This window comes from Pleurodeles waltl, chromosome 8, assembly GCF_031143425.1.
Source record: "Pleurodeles waltl isolate 20211129_DDA chromosome 8, aPleWal1.hap1.20221129, whole genome shotgun sequence".
Classification (NCBI taxonomy): Eukaryota; Metazoa; Chordata; class Amphibia; order Caudata; family Salamandridae; genus Pleurodeles; species Pleurodeles waltl.
In genome coordinates, this window is record NC_090447.1 from 669,557,182 (window position 1) to 669,572,905 (window position 15,724).

A 15,724-nucleotide genomic window follows, 5' to 3' on the forward strand; every position below is an offset into this window, starting at 1 on the left:
AGCGTCCTGTCACGAGATGCCAATAGTTAACAAATAGTGGCATCTCCTAACTTAGTCCCTGCAATAACAACCACATGTCCTTCTGAGAAGTATTGAAGATGAAAAATTACGAGAGAATAGGAAAAATCCAGACCTCTAAAGCTCATAACACCCCAAATGAGAAGTCTCAAAAAGACCAGCACATCCGGCATTAAACATTGACTTGGGGCAAAGAAGCAACACTAAAACAGGTTCATAGCCGACTTTAGAGTATCTTCATTAGCAAAGTTGAGCACTTCATTAAATGTTTCCTAACCAACATTCGTATGGCCCCCAAACGTATCCTTGTTGCTCTAAATGTAACTGTAAACCTGGTTTGCCAAGACTTCAGTCTGTATTCCACTGCATATAAAGCCATCCATGCATATATAATATCTAGGAGATACAGAATTTTTACATACAGGTGAATAGTGATGTTTGTTGAAGGGTTAATCGTCATTCAGATATCTTTTTTTTTTTACTACAGGGGTCTACTTAAAATCAGGGCACACCATCGCTTTTTGGGTAGGTACTCCCTGTTTCACTGTGCCATTTTCCAAAAAAACTGATGTGAGGTGATGTGATAGAGCGTAAATGATGTCATTGCCCATAAATAGGGCAGAATACGGATATGGAAAAGAAACTTGTTGGTTATTCATCTGCAATGCTGCAGAGACCCCGGTAGGCCTCAGACCAGCAACTCTGATGAGTGAAACATGCAGATGATATATATATGTTCAAGACAGCATGGGTTATAAGTGAAACAAATGAGCCAGGAAACACAAATATCACAGTGAGTGCAAACATCCTTGAATGGATGTGGCTATACATATTTCTGACAGATGTGCCACTATTAGACTTCTTAATTTTAGATTTCTCAACTTCCCTCATTAGTTTTAAACATAAATCAGAAAAGGCCTAACCAGAGACCTTCCAGTGTAAAAACACATAACTCAGCAGGATTTCCTGCAGACTTCAGCTTTCCTCTCCTACAAAGAATCAAGCCTTGAGCTAGGATAGAAAAAGAATAACACCGTTCAGCTGTTTTTGAGTGAACAGATAAGCATTTCTCAGAAATAGAACAACATATAGACTGGTTTAGTAGCGAAAACGAAAAAAATGTAACTTGGTTGGCACAAGATAAATGAGAACTGCATGAAACATAGAAAATTAAATGTTTTCAGGTGTTAAACTATGGTTTGACTGAAGTGAACATAAAAGGACAACTAACTTCATATAGAATTTGGAAGCCCAGGACCATGTCAGACAAGCTAAAGGCCACTCTTATTCAAGAGTCTGTACACTGGACCAAGTCTTCACAGACAAAATCAAAGTATCAAATACAACAATGCAATACAAAGAGTTGTCTGCATACTCATTGATCACATATGATAGCATTGAAAGGGCTTACGGTACCCAACCCTGTTAAGAACAACCACAAGCCTTAACCTAGTGAAGACGGAGCATTAAAGTAAACAAAAACCAGTACACCGTGCAATCCGAGTTACCTGTTTTGTAAAGGCTGGGTTAAAAATTGAACTGTAAATGTTGATGGCCTAAGAAGGAGACAGGCAAGACACCATGCAGTGCTGATATGCAGTATATTCAAAAGGGTATATTTCTAAGTGATTACAACTGCTAAAAGGAAGCAGTAGCGAAACCTCCTCAGTTACCTAACTACTTATGCCAGGGAAGTATTCCATAGATTTACCGAACATAACAAACTTGTTTCACATACCAGTAACATTGTGCAGACCTATTGATGCTCCTCTTTCATTTTAATCATTTTATTAATCAATAAAAAAAGAGTAAAGGTTTGTGGAGCACATTTAACAGCATAGGCAGTAAAAACATTATAATTGCTTTTGCCAGTTTAAGGATTAAGATTCATCAATTTATGTTACAAAATCCTTCTGCATAATCAAATTGTTGGTTATAAACCTATGACCCTAGAGCAGAGCACTAATTAAAGCTGGTGAGGAAGAGGAAAAAAGTAAGACAACGAAGGAAAAAAGTGTTGCAGAAACATCTGCTCCTAAAAAAAAATATAGGTTTCCCATAATCCCCTTTGCCCTTCTCCCAGTGTCCTCCTAAGTCCATCAGCAGAAGGTCCTACAGTTTGCTGCTATTCGCTGGACAGAACCCTTGACAGCTCACTGTTCTAATTCTGAGGTCATCAGCTGTCCTTGATTAAACATGTGAAAAAACTGTGGCTGACTCAGCTTCGAAAAAAACATATCTTCTCCTCTACCTTTTCCACTTACTGATCTACATCAGTGGTTCCCAACCTGTGGTCCGGGGACCCCTGGGGGTCCGCAAAGCCTCCTCAGGGGGTCCGCGACTGCTCAGAAAATACACTAAAATTAACAGATTAGGTCCCCAGCTTTCAGTAATTGCTTAGTAGGGGGTCCCCGGATTCCAATAATGATTTAGTAGGGGTCCCCAGGTTCCAGTAATGATAAAGTGGGGGTCCACAGATGTGAATAGGTTGGGAACCACTAATCTACAGGAAAACCCAGTGAATCTGTAAGCTTCCCACCCACTAACTTTTTGCCGACTACCATCACGTGCAGGAAGAGTAGGACTCACTCATTATCACTAACTTCATCTCAATTGCTTCCTGCAGTATTTTCTCTTTTACGTTTTTCAGAATGATGTACCACCATCAACATTTTGTGACGTGCTGCTGCATCTTTTTTGGTTTCCATGGGAAATCTCAGGTTGCACCACACAATATGTGTTCTGTCCATCCATTCCTCCAACACTTGTTCAATCTCAGACAAAGTGACACCAGCAGGATCATGTGTGGTACTCAAAGCACTTGCAGCATAGTTTCAGTAGTGCAAATTGTGAAGGCAGCCACTTCATCCAACACTGTCATAGGCTCTGCTGCCTGGTGATCAGGCTCTTGAATCTTACCTGATATGACCCTAGCTTCTGTTTTCTGTTCCACTATCATTTTCAAAGCTACCTCTACTAACCCAGTGTTTTCTTTTAGGTCAGCAGGCAGTGCATGGCTAGAAAGTTCAAAAGATTTCTCCCAGAGAGTCCTCAAACATTTTCCTCTGCCACTTCTTGGTCTCAGGATTGCGGGGCTTGAAAAATCCCAATTTGTTTCTTTTTCTATCCAGCATGGTGAACTTCTTTGAGCATAGGTGAAGTACAGCAGGTGTGCCATGTGGTTAATCTCCAAGAGCACAGATGATGCTGACTGGGATCTTAGCTCACAATATTAACCTCCAGGGTATGGCATCTTTACAGGGCCATCTGCGTGGTAGGAGTCTAACCACAACTGGAATTCAGCAGGTCCTGGACGGCTCTGATGTAGTGGGAGTGAAATTCACACACCAGGGGCTAAAGGTCCCACTTCTTCAATGAGGTTGCCGCCATCTCACCTGCCCCATTCTGGCACTGATTAAATGTCTTGTCAACGTTCTGAGTGTGGCACAGGGTTTACATCTATACAGGTGTTCTTCCTCACCACCTTGCATTCCAAAAGAGTCCTATGCTGTCCTGGTTACATATTCAATCTGGTTCAGATAGATGGCCACACAGAAGAGTGCCATAATCATCACTCTGTACTCCAAGCACAACGTTCATAGTAGGCTTTGGTATGGGTCTCCATAGCATAGGATTCGCAGAGCTGAACCTCAGATTTGCCTCTGACCACACACCACTTTGTGTTCCATTTTCTTCCTAGCCAAGTTGAACGTACGGTGTCAGGGAGTGCAAAGATGGCTGTGGAAAGGAGTAAAGTGAAGAAACCAGAACACACAATTTCAGATTCTATCCTGCTTATAGCACCATATTCAGAAGTGTGATCAACATGTCCCTCCTCAAGAATAGAATCTGAGACTCCAGCAAGAAAGCTATCAAAACTGCACCTGGAGAGAAAAAAACATCTTGTCCCAAAATTGTAGCAGGTTACTGGCCCATTTCACTCCTCCCTTACTTCAGTGATTTTATTTGGCTTAAGGTCAGAAGACTACTGTATACATGCCTAAAACATTAAAATCTACTTCATGATTAACAGTTAAGCTTTAGACTTGTGAGATGGGCAAATGGTGCCAGAGGAAGTATCAGCAAGAATTCCCTCATTGTTCAGGCAATTCTGATTTTGTTTGTCCACGCTGCGGTTTACAAAAGTAGATGAATAACCAGGTTGTTGTGTGAGAGTAAATGATCTTTGCTTGGTTATGAATGTAAGGTATTTCTAACTATAGTTTGCTCATGTAATGAATGTATTTCTGTATTAAAATAAAGCAACCACAGCGCAGTGAATGGTGGCGCAGTTGCGTCACTCTTGCTGCAGAGGTAAGTAAAAGGATGAACCCCAAGTCAACAAATCATCCTGTAACCCGTACCTGGCAAAACGGATATGGAAAACCCTGGCACCCTCTCTGAAGCCACCCATTATCGAAACAACTGAGCCTACAGTCGTCTTTACTCCTCGAGACCTGATCCGGCAGTGCGAAGGAAAGAAAAGGGCAGACGTGCAAGATCAGGCAAGGGACTGAGAACACAATTGCATGCTGTCCTGTATGTAAACCTTTCCCTCTTCCTCGATCGGCCAACTTTTACTAATGTACCAGATACACTGCAAATGTAAGTCAGTGAGCCCCACTAACTAATATGTGCTGTTGACTGTGCCTCTACTAAGTTCAAACCAAACTTTCATTCCATTACATGCTCTTTATTCACTTCTAGCTGGACGTGCCTCCAGAGATATTGTGTGCTTCAGTCTACTTTACTAACAAGTGTAGGTAGCCACTGCCACTCATTCAATCCCTACTTATGATACTCATAATTTCCCAGCTGCTTATTCACTAGTCTGCTGCCTTAACAGGAGATTGGGACACTGCACGACACTGCACTCTACCTTGAGTACTCTCAGCATGCCATTCTTCATTCCTCTCTGGGGCTGTGGCCTACCACCAGGTCATCAAGTCCACATTATAAGACGCTCTGACTTACATACTTAATCATCCGCTATCCAGCAAAACCATGGCAGAAAAAGAGATCAAAACAAGTCACAAGTGCACCAAAGCAGAACCGCCACTACCAGACTCCCCTATCAAAGCGAAGACTCACACAAATAATACCATGGATATGAGCCTTAAAAAAACTAGCTGAAGTGAACAATCTTGCTAAGTCCACCAAAGTCAACACAGACGTGATGCAACAAGAATTGTGCTCAATAAAATCTGACATTAGAACTATAAACAGCAAAGTTAGTGAAGCAGAATCATGAATCAACTCACTGGAAGTTGATGCTACGCTTTTAAACAAAGATGCCCAAAAGCTGCAAACCACAGCTAAGATCCTTCAAACAGATATATCTGAATTTGAGGATAGAAATCAGAAAGAGATACTGCACATTTTTGGAGTCCCAGAGGGATCAGAGGATTCAGCACACTCCTGCATAACCTTCTTAGAGAAATGGATACCACAAGTGACAGGTCTGATCTTTGAAAAGGGACTTGAGCAGTGGCAGTTTCTTCATTAGGGCGGCAGGGCTCCGCCCCAGCTTCAATTTCTGCATCATTCATAACAGTGTGACCCTCGCTCTGCGCGAGGGTGAGGCAAAACTACAGACACTTTTGTAAGACAAATGTGCTACAGCTCATGTGCTGGGTGTCGCAGGATTTATAGGGCTTACCTGATCTCAGCCCTGGCCTCCGGCAGCCCACAGCACTGTAAGGTACTGCCTCTTATGACGCACTGAAGACTCGGTCAAAGAAAACAGCCTGGGCGCTTTAGCATAAGCCCTGGGTTTCCAAAGCTGGCTGTCAATCAGCAAGGCTGTGTAGCACTGCAGCCCTTCATCACAGGGTGGGTGGGAACAAGCCTCCATGGCCCCACCTCATTCTGGGAGTAGCTGGGAAAGTATTGCAGTGTACACGAGGCTGGCTGACCACAATGTGATCTGCATGCAGTGGCCACGGGAAAAGTGTAACTGGTTCAGGTGCATTAAACCAAGACTACAGCTCCCAGACTGCACCTGTTTAAAGCTCAAAAGCCTAGAAGCAGAAACCAGCCTCATGGACATGGAGCCCTCGGGTAGGTAGACATAGCTGGAGTTTACTACACCTTAAAGCCATTCCCCTCAGGGTCCGGACTAAATGTAGAAGACATTCTCACTGCATGTAAAGTGATGAGGGGTGCCCATGTGTCCCAGGCTCCACGTCTCCACAGCGCCGCTCCCAGCGCTGCGGTTGTAAACTGCAAACAAGTGTGTTCTGGGGCTTGTATTTTCGGTGCACAATGAAAGCGCCTTCGACTACAGCTTCCAGAAGCCTGTGGCGCACGGAGGGCGGGCCCAGGGTTACCTGAGGTGGGAGGCATAGAGGGGCTGTTCTGGTGGTCCCTAAACAGAGGTAGCTCCGGCTCGCCGTGAAAGTAGTGAGAAGACCAGGTGCTCTTCAGTAAGTCTTGTTGGATGCTACATTTCGAGGCTCTTTAAATAGTATTAAATGACGCTCTGATGGCACAATACGTCAGTGCTGTCTGTGGAATCTGATCAGGCCTAGGTAGGATAATTAATTTCGGCGAAACCAGTGTGAGGGGTAAAGTAGTGTGTTCACCTGAAATATATGGGTATTTTTCCAGAGTCAGAGAAAGGATGCATGCAACATATGACTTTTAGAAAGTGGACATTTTCTTGCTTAAATCATTCTGTGCCTCTGCCTGTTTATGGATTCCCCATATGGGTCAGTTTGACAGTTGGGCTGTTTGCACCTCTTCTTTAGACAGTGTTACAAAGGGAGCTGGGTGTAGCCTGCATATGCTGATGGGCCATCAGGGCTAGAATGGAGGGAGGAGTGGTCACTTACACCTGAAAGGGCTGTGCATGCTCTCACACAATGCAGTCTCCAACCCCCTGGGGTGTGTCTGGAGCCTGGCCTGGGCAGGGCAGGATCTTGTCACCAACAGAGACTTTCCTTTGAAGTAGGCCTACTTCAGAGGCAGAAAGGGGTATATGTAGGGGACCCAAAACCCCAGGCTTTTAGAATCTTTCTGGATCAAGAGGAATCTCAGAGAAGAGCTGAAGAGCCTCCTGTTGAAAGTCTCAGGGATACCAAAGACTTCAGTTTCATCTGCCTGCAGCACTGGGAACTGTGTGTTCTGTGCTGTTCAAGAAGAAAAAACACTGTGATGCCTCCAATGACGCCGCTGGCCTGCACGTGACTTGCTGACACCGCACGGAGCCGCACCACCACGCTTCACTCCGCAACCCTGGTCTCACCGATGACGCCACCTGATGTAGCCACTGAGGCGCTGCTTGCACCGTGACCTGTGGGCCCCGCAATCCGGAATTGCCTTGCTCACACCCCAGCCAGGGCATCCCCGACGATGATGCTCCTGCTGACACCAGCGCTGCTGCCTGCACTATGGCCTGTGGACACCGCTCGTGAGGTACACAAAGCACTGTCCCATCCTGCACCACAGCCCTGGTCCACAGACTCCAGCACCATCGACTCCAGTGTCGTCACCAGGCATCCCTGTCTGCACTGTGACCCGTGGACACCGCATAGAGCCTATCCCATGCCCCACTGCGGACTTAGACCTACCGACAACAGAGCTTCAGCAACGCCAACTACGCTGCCTGTACCATGACCTGGTAACACCGCACATTACACCGTCCTGCTTCACACCGCATCCCTGCTCTCACTGACACGGCTGGGTGCCATCACCAAGCTGCTGCCGGCACCGTGACTTGTGGGCACCGCACGTCGCATCGTCCTGCTTCGCACCACAGCCCGACGCCATCCATGCCAGCGCTCCTGACTTCATCAGCCCAGAGCTCGATCTGCAAAGCGTGTGACTTCAAGTGCCCAACGCCCCTCGCACCGATCTCTGGAACGGACACCGCAACTCCTGCAATGCTGCTCTCTCGACCTCATCGCTACAATCACAACGCCCTGCAATTACAAGGTACTATTTGTGGGTCTTCCTGACACCGTAGCTGGCCCGCAATGCCTCAGCCGGCCTGAATTGTTAAATTTGTTGTTCACGACGCCGCAATAGCCCCAGACAGAGCTATTGACTTCAAGGAACTGTCTTTTTAAGTAATTCTTACAAAATTTGAATCTTGTTTATTGTATCTTGGATTTTTATCATAGTTGGTCTTGTTTTATATAGATAAATATTGGCTGTTTTTCTAGAACTGGTGTGGTGTCCTTTTGTAGTGTTTTCACTGTGTGTTATGTTCAAATGCTTTACACATTGCTTCTGTGATAAGCCTGACTGCTCATGCCAAGCTACCAAGGAGGTGAGCAGAGGTTATGTGAGCGGGTATCTCCCTTATCCTGACTAGAGTCTTGGACAGGGTGCAAACAGACTGCCAGCTAGAGACCCCATTTCTAACATTGGTTGTCAGTGGTGAGGATAGGACTTGCATTTGCACTTGACCCACAGTGATTGGTGTGCGTTACTATCATATCACAGACCACTACGTGCCACATACAGATTTTTTTGAATTTTTCCTTTGGTCTATTTTTTGGTCTTGAGCTCAAGTGAACTCCAACAACAACATGTCTCAGTCTAGAGCATCATTAGTTGCATCTCAGGATTTGTTTTTTGAGGAGCATAGGTTGGAAACCTACATCGTGAAGGAACTGAAGGCAGTTTGCAAAAACCTCAAAGTCCAAGTCAGAGGTCTCACCAAGAAGGAGGAGCTACAAAAGGCACTGAGGGGCTGGGTAGCAGCCAGAACTCCCAGTGGTCAGTCTGAGGATCCAACTGGGGAGTCCGTGAACCCAAATCCTGGGCAAGATGTGCTGAGGGTGCAGGAGCTGCTAGGTGGGGAAGTACCCTCCGAGTCAGGCAGCAGTGGTGGTTCTAAAGGCCTGACGTCAGAGGTGCTGGCAGACAGGAGAGAAGCCAGGAGGCTCCAGATAGAGTTGGAGAGGACCAAAAGGAGAAGCGGGCCATGGAGGAAAGGAAGATGTTTTTAGACCATGAGCCTCAGAATGAAGGAGCTGGATGAGAGGAGTAGATCCAGCAATGATGGTGGCAGCAATACCTCAGTGCAATCAGATAGAATAGTACACATTCCCAAGAATGTAGGGAGAGAGTACAAGAAGGGAGATGAAATCCAGAGGTGGTTTCAGGGATATGAGGCACCTATCCACATGAATGGGGTCCCTGAGAAGCATTGGGGAGCAGGATTGTGGAACCACTTCTTAGGGGAGAGGAGAGACACTTTGCTCCCTTTTGGGTAAGGGGTACAATTTCACCTATGCTGAAATGGAGGCCCTTCCCACCAGGTACGGTCTCACTCCTGACAAGTACAGCGATCAGTTTAGAGGGAGTAAGAAAACTGATTCCCAGACCTGGTTAGAATGTGTAGATTCCTTTTGCAGAGCACTGGATGGTTGGGTGAAGGGCAGTAATGTGACAGATTTTCAGGGGCTGTACAACTTAATTGCATGGGAGCACTTGTCTAGTCTGTGTTTTTTCAGAGCTGCGTCAGCACTTGACTGATAGTAAGCTGACTGACTCCAGGAAGCTTGCTATGGACGCAGACTGCTGGGTGAGTACCAGGGGGAGACTCCGCCAGAGGTGGGCAGTGTTCCCAGCAGCAGAGTGGGGGGGAACAATGGTAAGCAAAAGGAGTTCTTCAAAGGGTCCCAATCTAGTACCCGGGAAATAATTCCCCCCTCAAGGAGATAAGAAGCCATAGGCCTGCAGTGGCAGTACCCCATAAATGCTTGGCTTGTGACCAGGTGGGTCACATGAAGGGGGATCCTAAATGTCCCAAGTGGACATCACCTCCCACCGGTAGGCAGACCAAGAGGCTGGGCAGTTTAGGGCTTGGGGAGGATTTCGTCCCATGTGAGTGTGAGGAACCAACCAAGATGACCCATGGGGTCTCAGTTTCCTTGAGGGTATCTGTGAGTCCCACTATGCCTGCTTGTTGACTGTCTGCTGAGCAACGGCCTACAGATTTCCACCTGGAAGGAGGTGGAGCTCAGGTCACACTTGGGGATGTCGGGGTTGCCAGAGTGGGCGTGTGCGACCACTCAGTCCATGGCAGCCAGTCAGGGTGATCAGACAGACCTGGAGCCTGAAACAGTAGCCCAGGTGACTGCCAAGAAAGAGAAAAGGAAAACCCGAAGCGGACATTCCCATTGTCCGGGAGGAGGCTGACCTCGAAGCGGACGCCCCGGCACCTACAGGCAAGCAAGTGGCTGAACTGGGAGACCTACCTGAGCTGACCCATTGGCAGCAAGAAGGGGGTCCTACCATGGAGGAGTTCTGCGCAGAGCAGAAGGTGTGCCCTACTCTTGATGGTCTTAGGCAGTAGGGCGAGGACCAGGCGGCTGGTGCTGAGCCCAAGAATCACCTCATATATTGGGAGAATGGTCTCCTGTATAGCAAGCCTAAGACTTCTTAGCCTGGGGAAGCCTGTGTACTAGTGGTACCCCAGTCTTCAGAGCCTTCCTATTTGGTTTGGCTCATGATGTGCCTCTGGCAGGTCATTTCGGGCAGAACAAGACCTTTGACAGGCTTGTCACCCACTTCTACTGGCCCCAAATGAGAAAATAATTCAGATGCGTTCTGTAGGATGTCAGACCTGCCAAGCAAGTGGGAAAAGTGGAGGGAAATGTAAAGCCCCCCTTCAACACTTTCCTGTCGTGAGCACCCCTTTTGAATGGGTGGGCATTGACATAGTAGGGCCTCTGGACCCCAAGACAGCCCTGGCAACAGGTTCATCCTGGTCTTGGTGGGCCATGCCACCCGGTACCCGGAAACTATCCCCCTGAGGACAGTGACAGCGCCCGTTGTGGCCTGGGAACTGATGATGATCTTTACCCGAGTGGATTTCCCTAAGGAGGTGGTATCTGACGGGGGTACCAACTTTATGTCCATGTACATAAAGGCCATGTGAAAGGGGTGTGGTATCAACTACAAATTCACCACTCCTTACCACCCCCAAATTAACGGTTGATTGAGAGATTCAACCAAACCCTGAAAGGCATGATTGGGGGTAGGTCAGACTCCATGAGGCGTAAGTGGGACGTCCTCTTACCATGTCTTCTGTTTGCCTACTAGGAAGTACCACAGAAGGAGGTTGGCTTTAGCACTTTTGAGCTTTTGTATGGGCACCTGGTCAGAGGACCTTTGAGTCTGGTGAAAGGGGGCTGGGAGCAGGCTCCTAGGAAGCCATCCCAAGATGTGTTTAGCTACATGCTGGCCTTCAGAAATGAGACCGCCCGCTTCAGGAAGCTCGCTCAAGAGAACCTAGAGGCAAGCCAGGAGGACATGAAATGCTGGTACGACCAGAATACCACTCTAGTTGACTTTCAGCCTGGCCAGAAAGTGTGGCTCATGGCCCCAGTAGAGCCATGTGCTCTACATGAAAGGTGCCATTTGAGGTGAAGAAGCGCAAGAGTGACATCACTCACTTAGTGGACTTGCAGACTCCAGTGAACTCCTTGAGGGTCCTACATGTGAACTTCCTCAAACCCCATTACAAGATGTCTGAGTTAACCATGCTTCTAGCTACGGGTGATGGGATTGAAGAGGAGAGTGAACCTCTCCCTGACCACCTGTCTGCCAAGGAGCAGGATGGGTCAGTAGAAGGTGTGGTCTCTCTCCTTTTCTGACTCTAGAGCAGCAGAGTGACTGTCGCCAGTTACTGGGACAGTTTGCGGCTCTGTTCTCACTCACTCCTGGTGTCACCCATCTATGCACGCATGATGTGGACATTGGGGACAAGACTGCCTGTGAAACACAAGGTTTACAGGCTAGCTGACAGAGTGGAGGTCAGCGTCGAGGACGAGGTGTCCAAGAGGTTGACTTTAGGGGTGATTGAGCGCTCCAGCAGCCCTTGGTCCAGCCCAGTGCTTTTGATACCCAAGGCTGCTGCACCTTGTCTCACATCAGAACTCCGGTTCTTTGTGGACTACCGGGGGCTCAGTACTGTCACCAAGACTCACCCCCACTCCATCCCCCGAGCAGATGAGCTCATTGATCAGTTGGGGCTGCCAGGTTTCTCAGTAAGCCTGATTTAACGTCTGGTTACTGGCAGATTGCCAAAACTGATGGGGCCAAAGAGAGGTCGACTTTCTGAACACCAGCGGGGCATTTCCAGTTCAGGGTCATGCCCTTTGGGTTAAAGAATGCCCCTGCCACCTTCTATAGGTTGGTCATTCAGGTCCTGGCTGGGATTGAAAACGTCAGTGCTGCCTACCTGGACGACATTGCTGTTTTCAGCTTCACCCGCACCACCTCTGGGATGTGGTGATGGTACTGCAAGCTGCAGGCCTCACTATCAAGGCCAGTAAGTGCCAGATAGGGCAGGAGTCAGTGGTGTACTTGGGACACCGAGTAGGGAGCGGCCGGGTGGTGCCCCTACAACCCAAGATCAATGCCATTCGGGCTTGGGCACCCCTCAAGACCCAGACAGAGGTGAGAGCCTTCTTAGGCCTCACTGGGTACCACAGGAGATTTGTCAAGGGGTATGGCACCACTGTTGCCCCCTTGACAGAACTGGCTTCTAAGAAGCAGCCTAGACAAGTGATCTGGACTGAGGCGTGCCAAACTGCGTGTAGGAAAGTACCCTCTTTTTGCCATGGTTACCCCCATTTTCTGCTTGATGTCAGTGTGCTTGACTGTGTTCACTGGGGTCCTACTGACCAGGACCCCAGTGATTATGCTCTCTCTCTCCTCTAAATTTTGTTGTTGCATACTGGTAACCCAGTATTTCACCCAAGATTGGCATACTGGTGCCCCCTTATAAGTGCCTAGTATATGGTACCCAGGTACCCAGGGCATTGGGGTTTCAGGGGATCCCTATGGCCTGCAGCATTTCTTTTGCCACCCTTAGGGAGCCGTGGAAAAGGCTTCTGCAGGACTGCCATTGTAGTCTGCGTGAAAAGGTGCATGCACCCTTTCCCTGCCATTGACACTGCACCAGGTCACTTATAAGTCACCCCTGTTGCACGCCCCCCAGCCCTGAGGGCAGGGTGCAGAGTACCTGTGTGTGAGGGCACGCCTGCGCTAGCAGAGGTGCCCGCACGGCCTCCAGCACCATTTTCCAGACTTCGTGAGTGCTGGGATGCCATTTTACGTGTGTACTGGACATAGGTCACTACCTATGTCCAGCTACATAATGGTAACTCCAAGCATAGGTTTGTTTGGTATCAAACATGCTGGAACCATACCCCAATGCTTTTGCAAGGATTGGTTGTATGATTCCATGCACTCTGGCGGCTCTTTAGAGGACTCCCAGTATTGCCATTCCAGCCTTCTGAGGTTTTCCAGACAGCCCCAGCTGCTGCCACCTCTCAGACAGGTTTCTGCCCTCCTGTTGCTTGAGCATCTCAAGCCCAGGAAGGCAGAACAAAGGATTTCATTTGGGAGAGGGGTGTTACACCCTCTCCCTTTGGAAATAGGTGTTACAGGCTTGGAAGGAGTAGCCTCCCTAAGCCAGTGGAAATGCTTTGAAGGGTGCATTTGGTGCCCTCTTTGCATAATCCAGTCTACACCGGTTCAGTGACCCCAGTCCCTGCTCTGGGGTGAAACTGGATAAAGGAAAGGAGAGTGGCCACTCCCGTGTCCATCACCACCCCAGAGGTGGTACTCAGAACTCCTCCAGAGGGTTCCCTGGGTTTTGCCATCTTGGATTCCACATTGGCAGAGATCTCTGGGAGCATCCGACTGGCCAGTGCCAACAGGTGACGTCAGAGCCCTCCCCTGATAGGTGCTTACCTGTTTAGCTGACCAACCCCCATTTCAGAGCCTGCACCAGAAGAACGAAGGAATCTCCCTTGGAGTGAAGGAGTCACTCCCCTGCTTCAGCATGCACCTCTCTGCAACGACGAATTGCTGCGTGGGTCCCGTCTCCTGACGAGTTGTGTGGATCCTGCATCATGGGTGGTGGACTTAAGTGGTCCCAACGGTCCTGATGTCCCACTGTCCAACTTTGGTGGAGGTAAGAGCTTGCCTCCCCACACAAGACAGTACCCCCGTCCGCCGCATGTTTTGCAGTTGGCAAGGCTTGTTGGCATCCTCCATTAAGTTCTTTGTGCAGCTCCGGCCCCCAGCACTCTATCCTGCGACGCACAGCTTCCTGAGTGGTTCGCCAGCAGCGTGGGATCCTTTGTTGTTGTGCTGCGTGGACCTCCTTTTACACCTTCTTTATCCCCATGCTGTGGGACTCCTGTGCATGCTGCTTGGTCTTCTGTGGCCTCTCTGTGTTGCTGGGAGCCCCCTCTCCCTCCCCCTCCTGGGTAGAGTCCACCAGGTCTCTCCTGGTACCGGGCAGCGACCATTTTCCCCTAACCGCGAGCTTTGCATGTGCCAAGGCTTGTTGGCGGAATCCAGTGACGCAAACCAGACTGCAATCATCCATCCAGCGTGGGACATCATCTGCACCAACCAGGAACCCGCATCGGTCTTCGGGTTAGCAGGGATTCCTGTTCTCCCTGTACTCTTATGTGCTTCTTGCACTTGGTCCCTTTCTTCCACAGGTCGTCAGGTCCAGGAATCCACTTTAGGTGTCTTGCAGTCTCTTCTGGTTCTTGCATAATCTTCTTTCTCGTGTTCATGTGTGTTCTAGGAAGGTTACTGTGATTTACTCCTGCTTTCCTGGGCTCTGATGTGGGTTCTGTTACTTACTTTTGATGTTTTCTAATACTCTCAGCAACTCTCTACATACTACACTTGCCTAGGTGGGTAACCCACATTCGCATTCCACTTTCTTAGTATATGGTTTGTGTTCACCCTAGGCCCGTTTCTAACTAGTGTGATTTTCTAACTGTTTTATGCCTGTTTCTGCATACTAGTGTATAAAATGTGTGTATTACTTACCTCCTAAGGGAGTATAGTCTCTATGGTATTTTTTTCTATTTGTGTCACCAAAATAAAGTACCTTTATTCTTGTAACACTGAGTATTTTCTTTCATGTGTGTGAGTACTGTGTGACTACAGTGGTACTGCATGAGCTTTGCATGTCTCCTAGATAAGCCTTGGCTGCTCAGGTACAGCTACCCCTAGAGAGCCTGTCTTCTAGACACTGCCTACATTTCACTAATAAGGGATAACTGGACCTGGTATAACGTGTAAGTACCTTAGGTACCCACTACAAACCAGGCCACCCTCCTACACTGCATTTGACACCCTGAAGGAGGCCATGTGCATGGTGCCCATGCTGCTGGCCTCTGACTTCTCCAAGGAGTTTGTGGTACATACAGATGCTTCAGAGCATGGTGTGGGAGCAGTAGTGTCACAGCTGAATGAATAGGGTCTAGACCAGCCTTTAGTCTTCCTTAGCAGAAGACTATTCCCCAGGAAACAGAGGTGGAGTGCAATTGAAAGGGAAGCTTTTGCTGTGGTCTGGGCGCTGAAGAAGCTAAGACCCTACTTGTTTATGTCTCACTTCCAGGTTCAGACTGACCACAGGCCCCTCAGATGGTTAATGCAGATGAGGGGTAAGAACCCAAAACTGTTGAGGTGGCCCGTTTCCCTACGGGGGATGGACTTTACGGTGCAACACTACCCTGGCACAGAACACGCCAACGCTGATGGTCTGTCCAGGTTCTTCCGCCTTAGTGAGAGCTCCCCAGGGGTTGGGTAGTTCCCCCCTGCTCTCAGCTGGTGGGGACATGTGTACATGTGTTACACCTGGCAGCTTTTGACATGTCTCCCCTGTCCTTTTGCTTTCTGACCTCCTGTTTTATGGTATACTGGACTCTGT

At 48.3% G+C, this 15,724-nt stretch overlaps 1 protein-coding gene across 9 annotated transcripts in view; it reads left to right on the top strand.

Moving 5' to 3' along the window:
- Positions 1-15,724, top strand: part of RIOX2 (ribosomal oxygenase 2) — a 1,008,555-nt gene that overhangs the window by 955,493 nt on the left and 37,338 nt on the right. Inside the window, exon 10 of one of the 9 annotated variants that reach the window (XM_069204777.1) lies at positions 506-543. The exons of the other annotated variants lie outside the window; for them this stretch is intronic. Within the exon in view, the coding sequence (XP_069060878.1) occupies positions 506-517 (12 nt within the window). The 3' untranslated portion in view covers positions 518-543. The remainder of the gene's footprint in view (positions 1-505; positions 544-15,724) is intronic. 9 annotated transcript variants of the gene reach the window in all.